This window comes from Plutella xylostella, chromosome 8 (assembly GCF_932276165.1).
Source record: "Plutella xylostella chromosome 8, ilPluXylo3.1, whole genome shotgun sequence".
Taxonomy (NCBI): Eukaryota; Metazoa; Arthropoda; class Insecta; order Lepidoptera; family Plutellidae; genus Plutella; species Plutella xylostella.
In genome coordinates, this window is record NC_063988.1 from 6,587,060 (window position 1) to 6,599,069 (window position 12,010).

The window sequence follows — 12,010 nt, forward strand, 5'->3', positions numbered from 1 at the left end:
TTTACGTGTTGATAAAGTATGCAATGACTGAAGTGACCATCTTAATTTGGTCGGGTATTCAAAGGCTGCTAACTTTAGGCTGCTAACTTCACACACCTGCTTAAAGATACCTTTATATTTTTTGTCGCAAAATATAAAATAAGTAATATGAGTATAATATATAATTATGTTGGTGCGGATTGCGATAATAAGTTCTCAGGGAAATTATAATGATTATGAACAGCGCGACTTAAAAATTGTGTCACAAAAACTCACACTACAAAATTTCGTAGTGTTCTCAGGGTCCTAATAAACGTTATATTTTCGCTGTCGTCCCATCACTACGGCTCGTACTTTGACCCCGCGCCTCCCATCTCTCTTTGTTTACATGTATCAAGTAGGTAGCCACTAAAACGTAACTGCGAGTGAATTAATCAATAGTCAAGGCCAATATATGTAGTTCAGCGCCGCCAGTTTTTATAAGGTGAACGTGTCTGGTTTTAAATTGTTGTTATTCGCAATAAGCAGTAGACGCAGTTTTTGTTTGTAAAAAACTTAGACAGTGTAAGTAATTATTACATTGTGGTCATGAGGTACACGTGTAAAAATATAAAATCTAAATTGAATTTTCATACTGGTTGGTACAAACAGATTTCCACAAAGGTAAATACAGGTTAATCTCTTTTAAATGTTCAGTCAACAAAAAAACATAAAAACAAATGACAAAGTAGTATACTTACCTACTCAATTGAAAAAATAAAACGATTAGTGTAGTGGATCCAGATGATATAGGCACCTAGGGTACATGTCTGAGAGTGAACGCCTATAGGCTGAATCATCATCAACCGACAATGCTACACTGCTGGATTTAGACCTCTAACATGGAACGTCTTCACAAAAATTGATTTCATAGAAATATGAGAATTTTTTATTTCTGTAAATACTTGCGCATAGATATGTAGGTATTTACTTAAGTTGAATGCTCTGTAAAATTCGATAGCCTAGCAATACTGACGATTTAAATTGATAGCAAATTAATGAAGTGGTAAGTAAAGACACAAACATGCTTGATAAGTACCTAAATGGCTACTGATTGATTTTGTTATTATTTAGTGGCTGCCTAACCATAAGGACAGTTGTTTAGGGAAATATAAACCAACACCGATTAACTAACTGCCAGTTTCTATAACTTTATCAATGTATAACTGGTAGTAACTTTCATAAAATTTTGACAGATTGTTACTTTTGATTATGTCAAAATCGTATGAAAGTAACTGCCAGTTATGGATAGATAGTGATATACAGTGCTCCAAAATTAATAATGCGCATAGAAATCGTTGACAGATCGGTTGTTTTCGATTATGTGACACATGATATTGACTCCTATTTCTTTCGAACAAGGTGCAAAATGCAAGTGTTTTTTTAAGGCTCTTATGATTTAATGATTCGGGTGTGAAGATCTAAATGTGCATTATAATTTTGGACAAGTGTACATAAAAACTGGCATAAAATATGTGGTAAATATTAATAAATATAGTAGAGGTGGGTATAATATGACAATGCATACCATCATCATTAACTTATAATATTCAATTGTTGTTTGCTGAATGCCGCTTAGGCTTCTTCCAAGGAAGCCTTCCCATGCAGTCTTTAGCTGCTACTACCCTCATCGGTCCAGCGGGCTGGAGGGCGTCCCACCTGACGCTACCTACCTGAGTGTGGTCTCCACTCCACAACTCGTGCCAACAGTGATCGGTTTTTCGGCAGATATGGCCGGCCAATTCAGCTTGCATACTTTAAAAGCTATCTAAGTTCTCAGACGAATTACCTCAATTCTAATGCAATTCTTTAGAGACTTCTCCTTGCTGATATGAAACTTTCTATTTTATATACCTATTGTGCTTGCATGTAGCGGGTATTTTACGGCTCGCTCAGTATAGCCGTGTCAATAAAAACACCATATTGCTTACGGTAAACGAGTCTACCTGCATAAATAGGTACAACATACAAATAGGTACGGCATAAAAAGCTTTAAGGCGTTATGAACGATGGGCTCCAAGATTCATGCTGGAACTACAGTCATAATTTTATTTATACCCTTATTTTTCATCTTGTTCTAATTGAAATGATATCCGGGTATACTTTAAGTAAGCACTTAATGCTGTTATTTTCCCCGAGCTTTCAGCAGAAAAAGAAAAGCTCAGAAAAGCCGGAAATCCGCCAACATGACAATGCTCTCATCATTACACAAATCTTGTAACTTTTCTCACTATAAGATAAGTATGTAGGTACTTATAAGGTCAAGAGATGCAAAAAAATGTATTAGGGTAGATTTACATAAATTGTATACACAAGTACTTACAAAATTTACAGGGATACTTACGTATTTTTTAAAATTATAAGTGAAAAATTAAATTGACATATTGTGTGACGTCTGTCCTTCTACAGTACAGTAAAAACAAGGACTCATCACTGGCATTAATTATGAATGCTCTTTATCGAAATATAAAGTGGTTTCATTCAATAATAAAAAAATGACTGCTATATTTCTATTCTCTAACATGCGAACATACTATGGAAATTGTGGTTCATCCAAATAGTTAAAGAGAGGCATATATGATCATGCTCAGCAAACCGTAATTAGCTATCTATATAAAAATACAAACATAAATGTAAGTACATGATTTTACAAGAAAGTCTCGTATGTATAATTTGTCCATTACCAATGGATAGATTGATACAAGCTTAAAAAGACAGTGACGAATGACAACAGTGGTGTTGCTGCTGTGTCGATCCATTTTCAACTGAGAACTAATAGTGGCATGTTCACACTAATGCTCGACTGAGTAAGAAAAGTGGAACACACCTTATACAAGATTGATGGTTTGCAAAATAGCACTGACCTAATAGATTTCTGCTCTGTAAAATAGCCATCTGCTATCATGTACAAGATTGAAGACTTACTTTTCCATAGGGTAGTGTCCTAAACAACGTATCCGTCAAGTAAGTACAGTGCTCCAAAATTGATAATAGCAGCGTTTTACCTGAAAATAAAACGCTTATTAAATACTTACCTTATTCGAAGCTTAATCCATTGAGATAGGCCCTTCAGTTTACCTTGCATTTTCCCTTGAGCTCTACGTCATTTCCGTCGTTTGGTAGCCATATTTGACATCACCGGCAGGGCGCTCGCGACGAGTCAAGCGAGTGCCTATTCCTAGATCAATTGCGTATCAATGGTACACCAGGCAGGAATTATAGTTAAGCTTCGAATAAGGAAAGTATTTAATAAGCGTTTTATTTTCAGGTAAAACGCTGCTATTAATTACTTGACCGTTATTCGAAGCTTAAACCATTGAGACGTGTCTGTTATCGCCTGGTGATGGATTACGGACGAGAACGCCAATGTGAATAATTAATATTTAAGCAGTATATGAAATGAAAAATGGTATTGGTATGACCAGTATATATTTTAAACATAATTCAACACAAAAATGAACTTATACATAAGTACATAAGTAAGTGATCAATTTACAGAACCCCATTAGGTATATGTGGTAATGTGTAAGAAATATTCTGTATCTTCTCTTCAGAGGAATGCAATACTTATATATAAGAAATTAAGGAAATTCTCTAATGATCTGGCTAATTATTACATGGAAATCAATAATTAGGTGGACAATAATCACATATAATTATTTAAGACTTAACATTACATTTTCTTAGGCACATATTATGTGTCAAGTAGGTAACAATTTATGAATTAACTACAATTTAGGCTTGATGAATGTATACATTGCATAAATGATTATTGTATGTATTAAACACACACTAATACACAATATTGTTATTTTATTTACAAATCATACTATGTGACTGGATTAAATAATCTAGTGATGCTATTACTTGATACAGTTGTAGACATAACTTGTCTTTTATAGAATTTTGCGAACGTATTTGCAGACCTCCAATTGCCCCTAGCTAGTATATAGATCTTCGATTGGATAGTTATCCAGCCAGTTTTTCGAGGCAACTGCGGACCGGATACTACCAGGAGTAGCCTGGATGCCAGCTTCTTGTAAGAGTGTCTTTATCCACCCAGCTATGATTGCGCGTGATGCAGGGCGAGTTTCACCTCTAGTTGTGATAAATAGTCTAGAGCTATTGCACTCACTGCGGCTTTTTGACAGTAACTTAATAGTTTGCTGGACCCAATATACGGGATCCAAGTTTTTGTTACTCTCGTTTGATAACAATTTCCATCCTGATTGCCTATGATCTGAGGAATTGGTCTTGGATCCAAAGTCAGGCCATAATATCAGGCTATTAGAGGATACCTTACAATGATCTTTATCAACTCTTAACAGTGACAAGTCGTGAATGCGTCTACCTGAACATAACATTAGAATGGCAGCTGTTTGTCTAGAAACGTCGAACATATTATTAGTGATTAAACGAACTTACCTTATAAGTGACGTTCTATCATAATTATACGAAGGCTTTGTCCGAAGAGATTAGAATACTTGTAGTAGCACGTACTGTCTCGCCATTCATACACTATAGTTAAAATATGTAGGGTAACCCGAAAAAAACAAGACACTTGACAGGCACCTTGTGCTGGCCACCCTACCCACGCGAATAGTCATTTAGTTCAAAGCTAGTGAGAGAAAACTCTAATATTCCACGTCTGGGCTATGCTTACAGGGGTGGGAGGGAGCTAATCTCTTCGGACAAAGCCTTCGTATAATTATGATAGAACGTCACTTATAAGGTAAGTTCGTTTAATCACTAATTATACTACTGCTTTGTCCTCGAGATTAGAATACTTGTAGATTTTGAGAGTGTAAGTGGAATATTAGTATTATCAGGTAAGTATAAAATGAAATTTCTGTAGTATCCAATGAAATTTACATTTATTCAGGAATCATCAAATAACTAATGATCACAGAAAAGGACTCTCAAATCCTTTTTTATGCTATTATCAATACATTAATCATATACATATACAGTACTTAGGGCATAATAATAATCGCTTAAACAAAACATTATTATTTCTTAGATTAATTATGTAAGTACATACAATTTACTGTGCAGTATCACTAGAATTTATAAGTGATAGTGCGAATTGATTACTGCTATTGGTAACTATATTTCGCTGATAAAATCTAGCAAAAACTTGAGAGTTACCGCTCCATCCAGCAGTGCTTCGGATGGTGTTGATGTTCACGCCGTGCCTGTGCGCGCTGGACGTGGCCGCGTGCCTGGCGGAGTGCGCCGTGAACATTGAGGTATCAATCCCGCTTTCGCCTAATATATCCTTGACCCACCGCCCCAGTGTTTGGGCTGTCACTGGCCTGTAGGGTTTCTTAATGCTTATAAAAAGTGTGTCTATATCACCTCTTAAAGCCTGGGTCATATCTAAGTACCTTTTTAATGCTAATGCTGGGCAGATTGTTGGGCGGTCTACGAAAAAAGGTAGAATAAGGTTCGGTTGTGACGCACCGAGGCGGGAAGACTTGATTAGATCAGGTATCTTAATGCTTATGTGATCAGGGTTATTGAAATCTATGTTTAATATCTTAATTTTTGAAATTGTCTGCATCCTGTGTGCTGTGACTAAGGCTAGTAAAGTAACCGTCTTTTTTGTAACACTGGCCAAGCTGGTTAGATCATTAGGATAATTAATTGATAAATAGTCTAGAACAATCGAAGGGTCCCAAGTACTATCATACTTTGGCATAGGTGGCCTCAGTCTATAAAACCCTTTAAACAATCGCTGGACCCTGTCATCTGAGCTTATTTTTGAACCAAGAATAAGGGACAGGGCTGACCTAATACAATTGACTGTTCCGTATTGGGTTCCTTCGTTGAATACCTTAGTGAGGAAGTAAATTACGTTCGGAATTGATGCTTCATAAAAATCAATTTGATTGTCGTTACAAAATTTACTCCAGCGTTTAAAGGCGACTTCATATTGCTTTAGTGAATTATCCGCTAGCGAGGCGCATATGATATCCAGCGCAGCCGGCGGCACACGTCTTCTTAAGAACGCTTCCCGGATAACCTCCCTGCCATAAGCGTGAGCCTGGGTTGGATTGTGCTGTTGGTTGGAGAAAACAAAGTTACGTCAGACGGTTCTAAAATAATAGGGTCACAGCACAGGAGACTCTGGAAGAGTGGGAACCAAGGTTGAGTAGGCCACAGAGGAGCCACTACGATGCCCTCAGCACCCTCGGTGATAATTTTTTTTAGCGTTTTTAGCAGAACAGCAACTGGTGGAAATGCGTAAAAAAAATATTTTTTCCATTCTATGGTAAAAGCATTAATTGCAAACGCTCCCGGATCCCTATTCCAAGATATGTAACGTGGACATTTATTATTTATTCGAGAGGCGAATAAGTCAATCTCAGGCATGCCTAGAAGGTTGGTAACATGAGTGTAGGCTGCCTCACTCAGTTCCCATTCGGTGTCAGGGTGTTGCTTCCTTGACTCCGCGTCCGCTACATCATTATCCTGAGAGCTAATGTAAGATGCAAATATAAATAAATTTCGAGCCTCACAAAACTGCCATATATTTTTAGAAATTTTATTAAGGTGGGGGAATCGGACACCTCCCATGCGATTCACATATGATATGGCAGTTGTGTTATCTATCCTTAATAGAATCTGACAATTGCGAAGGTTTTTTGCAAAGATCTGAAGACCAAAGTGAGCAGCCCTTAGTTCGAGAGAGTTAATGTGCTGCTGGCTCTCTTCTTCAGACCACCGACCATTGGCGGTCTCCTCACCACATGCCACCCCCCACCCTGTTTTGCTGGCGTCAGAAAATATTTCAATTTTATAAATATCATCCCTTATAGGGTTAGTGGCATTGTCGATGATTTTTAGCCACCAATCGAAATCATTTTGTAACTCAGGTGGTAAGCTTAGGTACGAGTTATAGTCGTCCGAGTTTAACAATGCAAGATATTTACACCGTTCAAATAGTTTGGTGTAAAGCCAGCCATATTGGACGGCAGGGCAAGCAGATGTGAGAAGACCAACCAATCGTGCGAAGCTTCGGATTGTACAACGTTTGATTTTCTTAAATTGTAATAACTCCTGTTTAATTAGTTTGCGTTTCTTATCAGTTAATCTTATGTGAAATTTTTCTGAGTCAATTATAAAGCCAAGATATTTACAGGACTTCTGTGGTATCATACAGCTTTTTTCTTCGTTTATGATAAAACCTAGACCTTCTAATATCTGTTTTGTTTGAGAAAGGTTATTAAGACAGTTGTCATAGTTGCTGCCAACGCAGCAGATATCATCGATGTAAATAGTAGATAAATAGTTAAGGGATCTGAGCAAAGACATGACTGGTTTGAGCAGTTTTGTAAAAACGAAGGGTGCTGTACTTAACCCGAAGGGTAGTACATTAAACTCGTATGTTCGTTGTTGCCACTGAAAGCGCAAATAGATTCTGTGTAATTTGGAGACCCGTACTAAAAAATATGCGTCTTTTAAATCTAGCGACGCCATGAATGAATCCCGCGTAATTAATTTTAGTGTTGTTCTTAGGTCTTCTAACTTAAAGTGTTGTGTTGACACATATTTATTTAGTGATTTTAGGTTTAGTATAAATCTTTTACTGCCATTTTGTTTTTCGGTCAGAAAAAAACTAGAAAGATATTGGCCTTCTACCGGTACGCATTCGGATATTGCCCCTTTTGCTAATAAGTCATTAATGGCCTTATTATATTCAATAATATCAGACGGCGAACAAAATGGGCTTCCCGGTTTGTGCGACTGAATAGGAGGTTCCGTAAACGGTATTTGGTACCCCCGAACCCAGGATAGAATTACAGGGTCATTGGTTATAATTTTCCACTGATTATAAAACGAGCGAAGTCTTCCACATACCGTATCTACTGGCGCCGCTGTGGAGCGCGGTACTGTGAGCGCTGCTGCGGTGGCAGCGGCGGCGGCGGCGGTGCCCGCGATGTCTGCGCGGGGGGCGGGGGGCGGCGCCGAGGGGGCGCGTGCGCCGGCTGGCGCGGCGCTCCCTGCTGCCAGCGGCCCACTGCCGCACCCGCGTTGTACGGGAGTGGGGGCTTCGAGTTTAAAGGACGTGGAAACTTTGACCTCGAAGCAGAAGAATTATTCTTTGCGGAACTTATTTTTATTTCAGATCCCGACTTGGTGATCGCCTTGGCAGAAATAAGGGTTTGTGCGAGTTTTTCGCCAAATAGATATCTGTCGATATCAGTTTCATATATGTGATCCTTAATTTCTTTCTTAATACCGGAACATATGAAACTACGTCTATTCATTGACTCGGTATGCTGTAGATCACACACAAGGCGCCCAGCTTCGATAAGTAATTTTACCACCGACGTATCTTTATTACTCTGAGCAAATATTTTTGTAAGAGCCTCCCCTATGCATGATATTGCGGCGCTGATACGACCTTGCTTATTTTCAATGGCCTTGTCTTTCTTGATAGGATTGTCTAACAAGGCTGCCTTGATTTCTGCATTCAAAAGCGGTGCATCTATTTTTTGGCAATTTTCTGGAACTAGATGTCTGTCGAGAAGCTCCTTACGCTCCTCCTTTGTCAGCCCCGTTGTGGCCACAAACTCCCATCGTAGTGCGAGGTCCCTCTGAATTTTTGGGCCATATTTTTTGTCCTTACACGGCGCTTGGCCGAGCAGCTCGAGCATCTCGTCGTCCAGAACGACCACGTCGTCCTCTCCCTCCAGCGGCGGCGGCGGCGGCGGCGGCGGCGGCGGCGGCCCGGCGTGCGCGGCACTCGGCGCGGCACTGGCCGGTCGGTCTATGCGGGATGGGCCTGCCACTGGGACATCTTTTGGAGCGCCTGTAAAGCCAGAGATGTTCATTATGAACCATCCACAAAGCTTTTTGAATGTAGGTAACATCCACATAGAATGTACACAACATAATTATAAAACCTGTTAAAACAGGTCCGGTCATGACACGGTAGGACATAATACTTAGGCAGCAGCAATGGGATATTCACACAGAACTATCCACAAAGGCGTCTTTAGGTAGGTAACATCCACACAGGATGTACACAAGCACAGCAGCGTATAGCGGCACGATTTTCGTTGATTACGAAAAGATTTTTGTATTATTTTTTGTCTGAGGGTATGTTAGGTACTTACCCTCTGTGTTTGTCGTATCGAGCTCATCCTGTGGGCCGCTGCTGGGACACTCGACCGGTGATCCGGGGTCGTACTCCCACTCGTCCCCGGGCTCGGGCGACTCGCTCCTGCGCGGCGGCGGCGGCGGCGGCGGCGAGGGGCGCTGCGACCCCAGCCGGGGGCGCGGCGGCGGGGACCGCGGTGGCGCGGCCCGTGGCGGTGATGAACGCGGAGGCGAGGGCCGCGGTGGGCCCCCTTCACTGCTGCTGGAAGACACTACCCTGGTACGACGGCGGTGGCGGGAACGGGAATTTCTTTTCCGTTTTCTTAGTGATTTTTCCAATTTTCGCACTTTTTCCCGTAGATATTCACTGTCATCGTCGTCCTTACGCTTACGCTTCGGCATTTTGCACTCTTTTTAAGGTTTAATCGGTATGAACACTTAGTAAAATATTTTTTCACGATCAAAGTGTGGTTGAACGGCGGAGCACTAGAACGCGAATGACTATTCGCGTGGGTAGGGTGGCCAGCACAAGGTGCCTGTCAAGTGTCTTGTTTTTTTCGGGTTACCCTACATATTTTAACTATAGTGTATGAATGGCGAGACAGTACGTGCTACTACAAGTATTCTAATCTCGAGGACAAAGCAGTAGTATAATTATGATTTATTACTCTATTTTCTAAATATGAAGCTAATTGGTCAATATTCCAAATAGGTGGTTTACCTTTAGGAGGTTTCTTCAAAGAAATTGACTTGAGTACATGCTTAACCAAAACATTGTTACTTAATTTACCAGAGTCATCAATATTTGACAATGTTGATACGACCGATTTATGCAGTAAAATTGTATTATGCGACAACTTCTCCTTTAAATACAAATCTGCGAGAAAACGTGCTAATTCGGAACCAGTTGGAGCTGTTGACGTCACATTATTAGCCTTACACCAGTTTACCCAACGATTCCACGCCACTTTGTATGTCTTTGTCGTTGACGGTCTCCATGAGGATTTTAGAAGACTAATTTGGTCACAATCCCATTCATCTAGGCTCGGGGTCCACCCCCACATATCCAGACTTCGAGTGTGAGGTCCTGTACTCGAGGTGGTGGCAGTCCTGTCGACGCGTCTATCAGTACTCGGTCCAGGTTGAGTACTGTAAATGGAGCTGCTAGAGCTCGACTCTTGAGGTCTGAGCGCCAAAACACCTTCTCCCAGCGAGGAACAACGAGAAGGTACATTCCGGACGCCCTGTTGAGGTGAGCCAGGAATTGGGTATCAGGAATGGCGGTGGGAATATCCAAGCACGGTTGAAATTCCAAGTCATCGAGAATGCATCGTGAACTAGTGCTTGACTGTCGGTCGCATCCAACGTTCCGTATACTGGGACTACGTGCGCTCTGCTGGAAGCGAACAGGTCTATCTCTGGCTGTCCGTATTTTGCAAATATTATCTCTGTGCTCTGGGGAAGAAGATGCCATTCTGGTGGTAATCTGTGACGGGACAAATGGTCTGCATGATTGTTGTATCTCCCTGGGATATGAAATATGTTTATATGTATCTGATGATGCTCTAGCAGTCGAAACACTTGGTAAGTTAAGTCCATCAGTCGAGATGATCTCGTGCCGCCTTCGTTGCGGAGATATGCCACGACCGTTTTGTTGTCGCATTGGACCGTGACAGAACTCTTGCTCAACTTGTGACGATATTGTTGAAGTACCCTCAGAATGGCCAGCATTTCTTTCACGTTGCAATGATAACTTTGTTCTGGTATGGTCCACGTTCCTGACAGGGACACATTGTCCAATTGTGCCCCCCATGCTATATCGGAGGCATCCGTCGTCAGGAAATGAGATGGTGGTTGAACATGAAGCACTGACGGGCGATGTATGTTCTGAAACCACCAGGTCAGGTCGGCCAAAGCTTTTTTCGGTATAACATACGTCCGTGTTGTTCTCATGGGCAATGCATTCAGAAACGCTAGCAACCCTCGATAGTGGAGCCTGCCTCTGGGTACAACAAAACTCGCGAAGTTCAGAGCTCCGACCAGGCTTTGTAGAGTCCATAAGTTTACTTTTTGAGATTTCAAGACACAATCTATCTTCATTCTTATGGATTGCAGCTTTGCCTCGGGCAGGGTTTTCTGGTTGAGCCAAGGGTTCCATAGGACGCCTAGGTAAGTTATCGATTTTTGGGGAGTGAAAACAGACTTCTCGTGATTTATCTGCCAACCCAAGAACTCTAAGGTTCCTATTAGAAGCCTTACGTGATCCTTGAGAACAGCTGGATCCTGGTGAACCAGGAGATAATCGTCCAGGAACACAATTATCCTCACACCCTGATTTCTCATTATCTGTGCGATCCAGTTTGTTAATCCTGCGAAAGTTTTGGGTGCGGTACTTAGCCCAAAAGGTTCATTTCGTACAACTGACCTTGATAAATTAACCTGAGAAACCGTCTGTGGGATTCGGATATGCTCAGATGAAAATACGCCTGTGAAAGGTCGCACTTGCACATCCAGTCTCGGGGTTGAATGAAATCTGGTATGCGATACACATTTATTAGTTTGAACGGCTTGACTAGCACGAATTTGTTCAATGCTTTTAGATTGAAAATCGGACGAGGCGATCCGTCGCTCTTTGGGACGAGAAAGAGAGTTGATATAAAACTCGGAGAAGGTGCAACAGGCTGGAGAACTCCCGTGCTTAACATTTGTTTGACGACCAAGGTCATATCTTCTGAAGGTTGAGTGTGAAGCGCTTTTACGTTGCATAGATGAGGCATTATCAATGGTGGCTTTTGTTTGAATGGTATGCGATACCCTTTTATGATCTTGAGGATGTGTGGTGGTGCATTCATTGTCACCCAATTTCGATAAAACCTTACTAACT

General features: G+C 41.0%; 2 protein-coding genes across 2 annotated transcripts; both read right to left on the reverse strand.

The window, feature by feature from the left end:
- Positions 1-7,230: 7,230 nt before the first annotated feature.
- LOC125488903 (formin-like protein 2) lies at positions 7,231-9,111 on the reverse strand. Its single transcript, XM_048622784.1, has one exon. It carries the CDS (start codon positions 8,901-8,903, stop codon positions 7,887-7,889), a length of 1,017 nt encoding a protein of 338 aa, XP_048478741.1. The 5' UTR covers positions 8,904-9,111; the 3' UTR covers positions 7,231-7,886.
- Positions 9,091-9,775, reverse strand: LOC119692599 (serine/arginine repetitive matrix protein 1). The gene has a single exon (XM_038113707.2). It carries the CDS (start codon positions 9,526-9,528, stop codon positions 9,091-9,093), a length of 438 nt encoding a protein of 145 aa, XP_037969635.2. The 5' UTR covers positions 9,529-9,775.
- Between the last annotated feature and the right edge of the window lie 2,235 nt (positions 9,776-12,010).